General features: G+C 39.6%; 1 protein-coding gene across 1 annotated transcript; it reads left to right on the top strand.

Moving 5' to 3' along the window:
* The first annotated feature begins 5194 nt into the window (after positions 1 to 5194).
* TBL4 (TRICHOME BIREFRINGENCE-LIKE 4) lies at positions 5195 to 7499 on the top strand. The gene is made up of 5 exons (XM_028210724.2): positions 5195 to 5795; positions 5914 to 6106; positions 6198 to 6391; positions 6487 to 6645; positions 7011 to 7499. The coding sequence occupies exons 1-5, from the start codon at positions 5287 to 5289 to the stop codon at positions 7327 to 7329; spliced, it is 1374 nt and encodes a 457-aa protein (XP_028066525.2). The 5' UTR covers positions 5195 to 5286; the 3' UTR covers positions 7330 to 7499.
* Positions 7500 to 13378: the final 5879 nt, after the last annotated feature.

Below are 13378 nucleotides of genomic sequence, written 5' to 3'. Positions count from 1 at the left end.
AAAGATCATACTAATCAAGTAGGGTAAGTAAATTAGGTATGATAATAGAGGGTAAAATAGTAAATCCCTGTCACGACCCAAACCCGGCCCTATGGGTTTAGTACCGTAACCGGCCAGTAATCCGAGATTACCGAAGGCCTGCAGAACAGTAATACAGTAAAACAGAGTACAGGGCCTGGCGGAAGCCAATACAGTAAATAAATAGTGTCCATTGAGCTGTGACAGTCTGTATGCAAAAAGGGTTTTCACACATTTATACATAAACAGTACGTACAATATTGACATTCATTCAATCTAGGGACTCAACCCTAGATAGCGGTACAGAAAACATTCCGTCTGTACAACACAGTACACAAAATTAACAGTCACACAGTACAGGGACCTAATCCCTGTATAACACAGTCAGTCTATACAAAACAGTGAAACAGTACAAAAAGGGGGAAATTCTAAAGCACCCCTAAGCCTTAACAGTAGGCTCGGAACCTCGCAGTGAGGCACAAAGGCTGGCTTGACAAAACTGGAGTTACCCTGACGCTCCTAGCTCCGTTCTGGTGCCTGTACACCTACATATATATATGAGCAGTGAGCTAAAGCCCAGTGAATAACATAAAGCGTAAAGGGGTTTAGAATGAATGTCCTTACAGTAATGAAAGCAGTTCATTTCAATCAGTAATTCAGTTGCTCAGTACAGTAAACAGTCATATGTGGTACATCCATTAGCATAACAGTAACAGTAGGTCTTAAAAGACCGAACAGTAATGATGGCCATCAGTCAGTAAACAGTAGTGGTTTCACAAGGAAACCGACAGAGATCTCTGTGACAGTAACAGTAACAGTAAACCGTAGATACTAAGGATGCCACAGTACAGTTCAGAAATAAAGGACATACATTCATTCAGTAAATAATACCAGTTCAGTAAACAGTTCAGTTCAGTATTCAGAAGATAATCAGTTGAACATATCTTTACACAATTGTTACTCACAGAGTTCTGGGCTACAGTATGCTAGAGCGTGTCTCCCCAGTCGCCAACCCTACACAGTTAACAGGTTGAACACACTAAGCTACACAGTTGGGAAATCTCATAACTTAATCCCTAATTTGCCTTGGTGTGTTCTACAATGATATCCTCGTCAAGATGCCTTAAACTAGGCCTAAGAATGCCTAGGATGGGATGAGGATGCAAAAATACACTTAGAAAACATTTCGCAAAGTTTGCTGAAAATAGGAGCCTCGCTCGAGCGAGACTTTCTACGCTCGAGCGTAAGTCCAAAATCAAAGGCTTCGCTCGAGCGAGTAATCCTTCGCTCGAGCGGTCTGCAAAACAGCAAAAGTACTGGATGCTGAAATTTTACGCGCGATGGTCGCTCGATGGTCGCTCGAGCGGAGCCCTGGACAAAGGTGCTCGCTCGAGCGGGGAATCCTTCGCTCGAGCGAGGAAGCCAAATCTGGAATTTCCAGATTTGCCTCCCAAGCTCAAACCAAGCATTCAACCACTCCAAACTCGACCTCTTGGGCCCAAAATCTGGAAAACATCATTAAATTCAATGTATAACAAGTTTCAAAGCTCAATTCATGAATTCAAGCCCCAAAGGTGAGTCAAATAAAACCATATTCAAACCCATTTTCAAGAACAACATTCAAACATGTCATGCATGAGTTTTAAACCAAATTAAAGCTTCAAAGCTGTTTCAAAAGAGCTCATTTCTTTTCAAATCAGATGGAAACATGGTCTATAACAACAATATGAGCATGCATGTACCAATGTCCATGTAATCAACCTCAAAATGCAACAATACCAACATGCATGCAAGAAATGATCTTCAATCCCTCATTTATGGACCAAATCATGACTTAGCTCTACAAATTAACATGAATCATGCAAGAATGAACTCAAGAACAGCAACAAGAAGATGGATGTCCTACCTTGGGTGTAGAATTAGGAGTGAGGGAGCTCAAATTAGTAATTACCCTTCAATTCTTCAAGTTGACTAAGCCAAACCCCCAAGAACAACTCTATTCTCTCCCTTTCTCCCTCAAGGTCGGTGATGTGCTCAAAATGGCTGAGCAAAATGTTCTTCAAGTGTGTACATAAGGCTCAAGTGTGTGTATATGAGATAGTGGCAAAATGGTAAATATGGCAAACTCTTTAATTGGCTTATTTTAATCTAATTTAATCATACCTAATCAGTTTTCAGATAAATATACCATAAAATCACATTAATTATGAGGGTCACGGAACATCAATCGGTTTCTAATTCGGCCGCCGATAAGGCCTTCAATTAGCAGTTTAAACATATAAACATGAACACATAATCAGACAATCAAACAGATAGAATGCAATTAACTAACATATACTCAGTTAATTCAGATTCCAATTTCAATCAGTCAGTTCAGTACTTTACTCAGTTCAATTATCAGTCAGTTATCAGTCATTATCCGTTTCGTTTAACAGTAATCGGTGATTATCGGTAATCAATCAGTCCCTAATCAGTAAACAGTATGAGGGTTGTTACAATCCCCCTCTAATCTCAAGGGATTATTTTTTTAATACCATCTTTCATGAGAGATTACTAATCCCTTCCTAGTCTCAAGATATTGTGAATCTCTTTCTCCATGCTGTAAACAAACACAATATTACTGAATTTTACATCTACTCTAATCCAATTTCATCCTCTATAATCCAAAATAAACGGACCCTTTAAGAAACTAAAAAGAACAAATATGTTTGAGACCTCTAAATGAGGAGTTCTAAAGAAAGCTCTAGAGGTGGGTCCCACCTTATGATTTGATAGTTTGACTTGTGATGTTGCATTTTTTTTTAGAGTTAATTCAGAATTCTAAAAAAAATAGCACTAAACCAACTCTAATAAATTAGAAATGCAAAAAAGAAAAGAAAAGAAAGATATAACCATCACATCATAAGGGGACAACTCATTAGAGTTCTCCCTAGAGCTCCATCTTAAGTGCTCCCAAGGATTTTTGTTTTTTATTTTTTTATTTTTGTATACAGTAATGATTCAAACCACTAATTTTGGTACCTTAATGGAGCACTAATGACATGGCAATGAACAAAAAAAATAAAATAAAAACAAACCAAGATCAAAACATCACATCACTGTAGGTGGAGCTCACTGCCAACTCATTAGAGCTACCTTTAGAGCTTAAAAATTAGAACTTCAAAGCATTTTTCTTTTATATATTGCCGCATCATTAGAGTTGACATTAAAACTCTAACTCTAGAGCTCTCTATTATCACTCTAAAAAGAATGGCGGCTATTGTGCTTAAAAACATGATCATAATAATAACCCTGTTGTTCTCAAGTTAGCACAACCCAAAAAATAGTACTAAAATCTTGTCTTGAGCATCCCCACTCGAAGAAATTGGAAGCAAAGCTAATCACTCAAAAACCCATTACATGCAAACTACTGGAAATTAAGAAAATGAACCTTAAAATAGGTTAATCTTTTCTTGACCTCTGTATCTCTGTAGTTATTCAACCTGACAATTTCTTTACTAGTTAAATTAGATTCCTTAATTTTGGCCAACAATCAAAGCCAACTCCATCGAATGGGAATTGGTGTGGGTCAACCTTAATGCTTCTATTTTTGTTTTCCATTTTTTAAAAAAACTAAAAACATTATTTTTGTGAAAGTGGAATTGATTATAAAATTTTAAAAATAATTAAAAATGAAAAACAAAGAAGCTTATTTTGTTTTTAAAATAAACTTTTTATTTTGTCTTCCCTCTCCTACCCCACTGGCCACAACCCACCACTGGATCACCATGACCATCCACCACATCTGACCTCTTATGACCTTTTGATAATCTCTAACAGCCTCCATTCACTGCTTGTGACCTCTAACCACATTCTAGTGATCCTCTAGCCACTTCATAATCTCTGCATGACACCTTGGCTACCAACTCTAGTAGCCATCACATTCGGCCACCTCTACCACTCACCACCCGCCACTACCAACCACCGCCCGCCACCACCACCCGCCACCACTACTCACCGCCTACCTACCATCACCATCCACCACCAGCCACCCACCACCACCAGCCACCTACCACCTACTCGCCACCACCACCTACCACCACCACCACCACCCACCCGCCACCCACCTGCCGCTACCACCCGCCACCGTCACCCACCCACCCACCCACCACCACTGCCACCTACCACCACCCACCGCTATCCGCCACCCACCTGCCACCACCACCCGCCACCACCACCCACTCGCTACCACCCACCACCCGCCACCGTCACCCACCCACCCACCATCACCACCCGCCATTCGCCACCCACCTGCCACCACCACCCACTCGCTACCATCCACCGCCGTCACCCACCCACCCACCACCACCACCACCCACCACTTACCCGCCACCACCCGACATCCGCCACCTACCTACTACCACCACTCACTCGCTACCACTCATCACCCACCACCGTCACCCACCCATCCACCACCACCACCACCACTACCCACCACCACCCCCCGTCACCACTTTCCACCACCATCTTCCACTATCACTTGCCACCGCTTGCCATTTCTCACTCTTTTTTATATTTTTAAAATTTTTTAAACATTTTGTCAATTACCAAACGTGTTTGTAGTTTATATTTTTTAAAAAATAAACAAAAACCAGTTTATAAAATTTTTGTAAATATAAACTGAAAACGTAAACATTACCAAACAGATCCAAAGTATTTGTGTTTTTTTTATATTTTTGTTTTTAACAAATGTGAAGGGAAAAAAATTTAAATATACTTTATTTTTATTTTTTTATTTTGTGTTATATGGGATAAGAGTACACACCCACCCACTGTCCTTTACACGTGGGAGGACCATTTTGCGCATCCACACTAGAAATCCCAAGTTCTTGAAAACACAATGCCATAACTTGCCATTGGGCCAATCTCTTGAGCGAAATATAGTTGATTAGGAGATCGGGTCTCAAGTTATCTAATCAAGTGAGTTCAATATTTCTCACTGTGCGAGTCCTGACTTAACCGGAGTTTGTCTTGGAAGATCGGGGTAAGTTTTCAGATTATAGTTTCCTCGCTCTGAACGGCTAGCAGGACACTCTGGTGATCTCTGCAAGGGGCACTGCCTTTGCCCTGCGAGAGAGTAGAGAGATTTTCCTATAAAAAAAAAAAAAAACACTTGCCATAACCGCCACTGATGAAATCAACAAAAAAGAACAAAAACAGAGTCACCACCACTACTACACTACTCATTTCTTTTCATCACCATCCCTTTCCTCCATTGATCCTCCTCCAATGGCCTCTCTCAAGAACCTCTACTTCACTCTCTCTCACTTCTCAAGAACCCTCTCTTGCCCTCTCTCTCGATCAAGAACTCAAGCAATCACCGCATTGCTTCTCACCACAGCTCTCTTCTTCTTCTACTTCACCTCCCCATTCTCCGACGCCTCTCCGACCACCACCATCGCCTCCACTCTCGCCTCCCGCCTCCTCTCTCTCTCCTCCGTCTCTTCCTCGACCACCCATTTCGCCTTGTTCTCCGGTAGGAGTTGTGCTGACTCCACTGGTCTCTCCTCTGTAACAACAAGTGACATGAATTCAAGAAAAACAGGGGATCATGAAACAGGGGACATCACTTCTTGTGATATCTTTGATGGTAATTGGGTTGTAGACGATTCTAACCGGGTTTATCAGCCCGGGTCTTGCCCGTTTGTTGATGGCTCCTTCGATTGTTTCAAGAATGGCCGGCCTGATTCTGATTACCTCAGGCTCCGGTGGAAGCCACATGGGTGCCAAATTCCGAGGTCTTACATTAACCCTCTTCAATTTTTCATCGTATGTATCTTTCATGTAGTCTTTGTTTGATTTGATAAGGTTTTGTTTTCTCTGTTCGCACTGTTGTCTCTGTTTTGAATGATGTAGGTTTGATGGGTTGAAAATGTTGAAGATGTTGAGAGGGAAAAGATTGGTTTTTGTTGGGGATTCATTGAACAGAAACATGTGGGAATCATTGGTCTGTGCTTTGAGAGAATCATTGCCTGATAAAAGAAAAGTCTATGAAGTTTCGGGTAGGCGCGAATTCAGGACTCAAGGGTTCTATTCTTTCAGATTCAAGGTTGTTACAAATTCAAAAACCTTGTTTGTTCTTCAATATTGATTCTGTTCCTGAATTACTAATTCTTACATAGTTTCTGCGAATTGTTTAGGATTATAAGTTCTCAATTGACTTCATAAAATCACCATTCCTTGTTCAAGAATGGAGGATTTTGGATAAGGCAGGAACGCGAAGAGAAACGCTGAGACTGGACATGATTCAAGGCTCCCCAACAAAGTACCATGATGCTGACATAATCATCTTCAATACTGGGCACTGGTGGACTCACCAGAAAACCTATAAAGGGTAAAATTTTAGTACTAAAAAAGTACTTTCAAAATCACAGCAAAGATTATGATCACCAACCATTGATAATTATGATATGGCTTTGTTAATTTCAGAAACAATTACTTTCAAGAGGGAAATTATGTATATCCCAGACTAGAAGTGGCAGAAGCCTATACAAGGGCGTTGAGGACATGGGCGCAATGGGTTGATGCCAATATCAACGCCAATCGAACCAGGGTCTTCTTTCAAGGATACTCAGCTTCTCATTTCCGGTTTGTTTCTAATTCTCAAAATCTTTGAAAACAAAAATGTCACCAAATATTGAAAATTATTGCTTCTTTTTGCAACAAAAACAGTTACAAATACTAAAATGCAATCACTTGGGGCTAATTTGAGCCTGAATCTTTACTAGTGCTGAAACGGCAGTAGACTAATCCGACCTTGCCTGACTCAAACCTCTCTATCAAAAACCGCTGAATTTTGTAATTTGGTGCCCCTGGGGACCTCCTAAGCTAAGTTCAGTGAGCTAGTGAAACTAAAATTTCAAAGTCATTTAGCACAAAGTATGAGGCCATCTGGGATTGTTTTCTTTTTCGTCGTTTTTTTTGACAAGCTATTGGATTTTTTGACAATGCAGAGGAGGTCAGTGGAACTCTGGTGGAAACTGCGATGGTGAGACTGAACCGATCAAAAATGACGCCTACCTAGTGCCATATCCATGGATGATGAGTGTGCTCGAGTCAGTAATAGCAGAGATGAAGACACCAGTGTTTTATCTGAACATAACGAAGATGACAGATTACAGAAAAGACGGACACCCCTCAATTTTCAGGCTGCCAAAGCCACAGAACAGTGCAGGGACGATTCAAGACTGCAGCCATTGGTGCCTTCCAGGGGTTCCAGACTCATGGAATGAGCTTCTGTATGCCACACTCCTATTATCCCACCATGAATAATAGTCGCTAGGGGCTTCACTAGTTAATGTTACAATATGTTTGTGGTGATTTTTGACTCCTTTGGAGTCGTGTATTGAGCCTTCTTGTATATCTTTCTTCTACTTTTTTCTTTGTAATGAAAGGCTTACTTTTGCTCTGTTCATCTATGCAGTTGTGTCCCTTTCCATTCTTTTTCTCAGTGTGTTTGATGGAAAACATGTTTAGTATGTTTGATTTGAGTTTTTTCAATTAAGTTTTTTAAAAAATGAAGTTTTTGATTTTCGCATTTTTTTGTTTTTAGTGAATATTTTTGAAATTTTAAATATTTTTTTACTTTTTTATGTGCACCTTACTTAGATGTATCTAAAAAGTAAAAAAATTATAAAAAAATATTTTCAAAAATTTATAAATACATAAAAATATAAAAAATATATTGAATTCTCGTATTTTTTTTGTATTTTTAGTATTTAGTGAATTTTTAAAAGGTTTTTTCACAAATTTTTTACTTTTAGGTATATTTATGTTAGGTATGTCTAAAAAGTTAAAAAAAAATACTAAAATATTAAAAAAATTCCGTAAAAATAAAAAAATACAGAAAACAAAAAGTAAAATTTTCTGAAAAGTATTTTTGAAAAAAAATATAATTTTCTTTTGTAACCCTTTTCTTTTTGGATTTTTTTTTTTTTTCAAAAAATTATTAATCGGTGGTACTATCAAAAAGTTATTAAAATTCATCAAATTTTTTTATGACTTTAATTATCAACGTTTATAAAGTTTATCATTTATTTATAATTATTTTTATAAATCTACATTGAATTGAATTTTTTTTTTTTCTTTTTTTCCTTCGTTTTTTGGGCGCGGTTTCCCGTTCAATTCAATCTATGATTTGAACAGGAGATGTCTGAGTTGGTGGAGCTTACCCAGGGTTGTAATATATTTTGGTGCGTATTATCAACATACAAAATTAAGTTAGTGTGATAATTATAATTTATTTTATTTAATATATTTGTCATCAAAAAATATATAATTTATTTTTAAAAATAATTTGAGTGAACTCACCTTAAGCACTTTTTTGTGTAATAAAATATGGGGCAATGGTAGAGGGCCACAATTTTTGTGGCTCAAATGGCTCAAAACTGCCAAAACGACATCGTTTTGAGCACAAAACATGCCAAAACGACGTCGTTTTGGCAGTTTTGAGCCATTTGAGCCACACAAATTGTGGCTCTCAAACATTATTCTAAAATATGTAAATATTGTTATATAAAAGTATTATAATAAATTATAATCAAACACTACTTAAAATATAGGAAAATGTCTCGTAACTCAAATTTTGTGGCTCAAAAGTGGCTCAAATGGCCAAAACGACGTCGTTTTGGCCATTTTTATATTGTTCTGTACTCAAAACGACGTCATTTTGGCCATTTGAGCCACTTTTGAGTCACAAAATTTGAGCTACGTAGCATTGTCGTAAAATATAATTAAAGATCCAACGCACCACTTAGACATAACTAAAAACATAAGAAATTAGTAAAAAAGTTTTCGATTAATAACCAAAATAATACAATATGAGTTATAACCAAGCTGTAATTTATATATTATAAAAATTTCCGTTGTTTTTATTTTTTCCAAAAAAAAATATTTTGATACAAGTGGCATTCATGATTTTTGGTAAATTTGATTAGGGATTTTTATTGATAAATCCCATTTAGAAGTGTTTTAATCCAAAAAGTTCATGAAGAAATTTATTAACCCATTTAGTCCCATGTATGTATAGTTTTATTCCATAAAGTCATTTTTCTTGATTTACACTCTTTTTTTAGACTCTTATACCCTTATATTTAATTTTGATAACCAGATAAATATTTTTTGAACGGTTAGTAATTTTAAGATGTAAATATTCATATTTTAACATCCACATTGGTAAGAATATAAAATTGGCCCGTGGCCCGTGGGCGGTCCGAAGATCGCCCCCGGGCTGGGGCGGGCCCGATCCATTGACAATATGAATATTCATATTGACATGTTAACATTCACATTGATAGAAGTGTAAAATTGGCCCGCGGCCCGTGGGCGGCCCGAAACCCGCCTGTGGCCTGTGGGCTGCCCGGGGCGGGCCCGGTCCGACCCGTTGACAATGTGAATATTCACATTAACATATTAACATTCACGTTGATAGGAGTGTAAAATTGACCCGCGGCCCTTAGGCGGCCCGAAACCCGCTCGCGGGCCCGGCCCGTTTACAATATGAATATTCACATTGACATGTTAACATTCACATTGATAGGAATGTAAAATTGGCCCGTGGCCCGCGGGTGGCCCGAAGCCGGTCCGTTGCCCGGGGTGGGGCGGACTTTAAATATTCATATTTTAACATTCACATTAGTAATAATGTAAAATTGGCCCGTGGCCCATGGGCGGTCTGAAGCTAGCCCCCGAGTTGGGGCGAGCCCGGTCCGTTGACAATGCGAATATTCACATTGACATGTTAACATTCACATTGATAGAAGTGTAAAATTGGCCCGCAGCCCGTGAGCGGCCTGAAACCCGCCCGTGGCCCATGGGCTGCCCGAGGCGGGCCCGACCCGTTGACAATGTGAATATTCACATTAACATATTAACATTCACGTTGATAGGAGTGTAAAATTGACCCGCGGCCCGTAGGCGGCCCGAAACCCGCCTGCGGGCCCGGCCCGTTTACAATGTGAATATTCACATTGACATGTTAACATTCACATTGATAGGAATGTAAAATTGGCCCGCGGCCCGTGGGCGGCCCAAAGCCCGTCTGTTGCCCGGGGTGGGGCGGGCTGTAAATATTCATATTTTAACATTCACATTGGTAAGAATGTAAAATTGGCCCATCGCCCGTGGGCGGTCCGAAGCTAGCCCCCGAATCGGGGGAGGCCCGGTCCGTTGACAATGTGAATATTCACATTGACATGTTAACATTCACATTGATAGAAGTGTAAAATTGGCCCGCGGCCCGTGGGCGGCCCGAAATCCGCCTACGGCCTGTGGGTTACTCGAGGCGGGCCTGGCCCGTTGACAATGTGAATATTCGCATTAACATATTAACATTCACGTTGATAGGAGTGTAAAATTTACCCGCGGCCCGTAGGAGGCCCAAAACCTGTCGCGGGCCCGGCCTGGCCCGACCCGTTTACAATGTGAATATTTACATTGACATGTTAACATTCACATTGATAGGAGTATAAAATTGGCCCGCGGCCCAAAACCCGGCCGCGGGCCAGGCCCGGCCTAACCCGTTTACAACGTGAATATTTACATTGACATGTTAATATTCACATTGATAAGAGTGTAAAATTGGTCCGCGGCCCATGGACAGCCCGAAACCCTCCCGCGGGCCCGGCCCGACTCGTTTACAATGTGAATATTCACATTAACATGTTAACATTCATATTGATAGGAGTGTAAAATTGGCCCGCGGCTCGTGGGCCATCCGAAGCCCGCCCGTTGCCCGGAACGGGGTGTGCTGTAAATATTCATATTTTAACATTCACATTGGTAAGAATGTAAAATTGACCCGTGGCCCATGGGCGATCTGAAGCTCCTCCCTGGGCGGGGGCGGGCCCAGTCTGTTGACAATATGAGTATTCACATTGATAGAAGTGTAAAATTGGCCCGCGGCCTGTGGGCTGCCCGGGGCAGGCCCGGCCCGGCCCGGCCCGTTGACAATGTGAATATTCACATTAACATATTAATATTCACGTTGATAGGAGTGTAAAATTGACCCACGACCCGTAGGTGGCCCGAAACCCGCCCGCGGGCCCAAACCGGCCCAGCCCGTTTATAATGTGAATATTCATATTGACATGTTAACATTAACATTGATAAGAGTGTAAAATTGGCCCGCGCCCCAGAGCGGGTTCGGCCTGTTGACAATGTGAATATTCACATTGACATGTTAATATTCACATTGATAGAAGTGTAAAATTGGCCCACGGCCCGTGGGCCACTCGAAGCCCTCTCGCGACCCGGGGCAAGCTTGTTTGAGCCCGGACCCGGGCCCGAGCCCAGCCCGAGAACTTGGGCTAGGACCTGGGCCATCACTTTGAAGCTCGGCCCGCATAAGGCCCATTTAAGGCTCGGCCCGAGGCCCGGTCTCTTTTTTGTAGAAAATAATAAAATTTTAGAGAAAAAATTTAAAAAAATTAAAAAAAAATGGTGAGGCTCATCCAAGCCCAAGTCTAGGCCCAAGCTCCTTGGCTCGACCTACCGGGGCACCCAAAGCCTGAATATCTTTGTGTCAGGGCTAGGGCCTAGGCCTAATTTTTTGGCCTGTGGGCCGGTCTGGTCTGGCCCGAATTTTAGCAAGCACCCACGAGGCTTTACATGGGTTGGCCTCGCCCCAGGCTAGGCCGAGCCCCTACACATTGATAATATGAACATTCACATTGACGGTGTGAACATTTACATTTACAGTGTGAACATTCACATTGACGATGTGAACATTCACGTTAGGGGTATTTTGGTAATTATGTCACCTATAGGACTTATTAAAACATAAGAAAATAATGTGAACTAAATGGAACATAAGTAGATAAAAATGATATTTTGGTCTTCTTACCTCAAATAGGAACATTCACATTGACGGTGTGAACATTTACATTGACAGTGTGAACATACACATTGACGATGTGAACATTTACATTAACGGTATTTTGGTAATTATGTCACCCATAGGATGTGAACATTTACATTAAGGGTATTTTGATAATTATGTCACCTATAGGACTTATTGAAACATAAGAAAATAATGTGAACTAAATGGAACATAAGTAGATGAAAAGGGTATTTTGGTCTTCTTACCTCAAATAGGAACATTCACATTGACGATGTGAACATTCACATTAGGGGTATTTTGGTAATTATGTCACCCATAGGATGTGAACATTCATATTAGGGGTATTTTGGTAATTATGTCACCCATAGGACTTATTGAAACATAAGAAAATAATGTGGACTAAATGAAACATAAGTAGATGAAAAGGGTATTTTGGTCTTCTTACCTCAAATAGGAACATTCACATTGACGGTGTGAATATTTATATTGACGGTGTGAACATTTGCATTGACAGTGTGAACATTCATATTGACGATATGAACATTCACATTAGGGGTATTTTGGTAATTATGTCACTCATAGGATGTGAACATTCACATTAGGGGTATTTTGGTAATTATGTCACCCATAGGACTTATTGAAACATAAGAAAATAATGTGGACTAAATGGAACATAAGTAGATGAAAATGGTATTTTGGTCTTCTTACCTCAAATAGGAACATTCACATTAACGGTGTGAACATTCACATTGACGATGTGAACATTCATATTAGGGGTATTTTGGTAATTATGTCACCCATAGGACTTATTGAAACATAAGAAAATAATATGGACTAAATGGAACATAAGTAGATGAAAAGGGTATTTTGGTCTTCTTACCTCAAATAGGACCTAATGAAATAGTCAAAAAGAATATGGGTTTGATGGAATAAATCTCTTAGAAAAAGGATTTATCAAAAAAGCTCTCATTTGATTAACATAAATGATGATTTAATTTCAAGTAATTAAGAATATACTCTTTTTTTTTTCTTTTTTTTTACTTTGAAAAAATTGACGTAATTTTGTATTTTTTTCACTAATAGTAGCAGCCGCTAAATATATGGCACCTTTCTAAATGCTTCCAACATTTCCCAACAGCATATCTTAGTAGTTCGTCTAAATATCAACTAGGAAGAACCGGTCCACAACTTCTATTCTGTGATGAACGTACTCTTTGTCCTTGTTCCCAATGAGCTTGAATCTCATTTTCTTTAACATCTGAAACCGGTCGGACTGGTCAGAATCAACAATCCAGGTCTCAGGAAGCTTATTTTATGTAGGATCACACCTAGTGACAAAAAATTTCATTAACTATTAGTAAATCTATTTGTATTTGACTTTCAATTATTAAAATTTTCTACATATAAAGTATTAAAACACAAAATCAATTTTTTATTTTAAAAATAAATTCTTGTGCATTGCACTGGTCGCCTACTATTATA

This window comes from Camellia sinensis, chromosome 6, assembly GCF_055761805.1.
Source record: "Camellia sinensis isolate YWXY chromosome 6, ASM5576180v1, whole genome shotgun sequence".
NCBI classification, from domain to species: Eukaryota; Viridiplantae; Streptophyta; class Magnoliopsida; order Ericales; family Theaceae; genus Camellia; species Camellia sinensis.
The sequence above is the reverse complement of the archived record's forward strand: the minus strand, read 5'-3'. Positions and strand labels throughout refer to the sequence as shown.

Excerpts from the sequence above, each read along its gene's own strand:
- TBL4 (XM_028210724.2), top strand. The coding sequence starts at position 5,287 with ATGGCCTCTCTCAAGAACCTCTACTTCACTCTCTCTCACTTCTCAAGA. Across the intron at positions 5,796-5,913 it reads CATGGGTGCCAAATTCCGAG|GTTTGATGGGTTGAAAATGT; the intron begins GTCTTACATTAA and ends TGAATGATGTAG. Across the intron at positions 6,107-6,197 it reads TCTATTCTTTCAGATTCAAG|GATTATAAGTTCTCAATTGA; the intron begins GTTGTTACAAAT and ends CGAATTGTTTAG.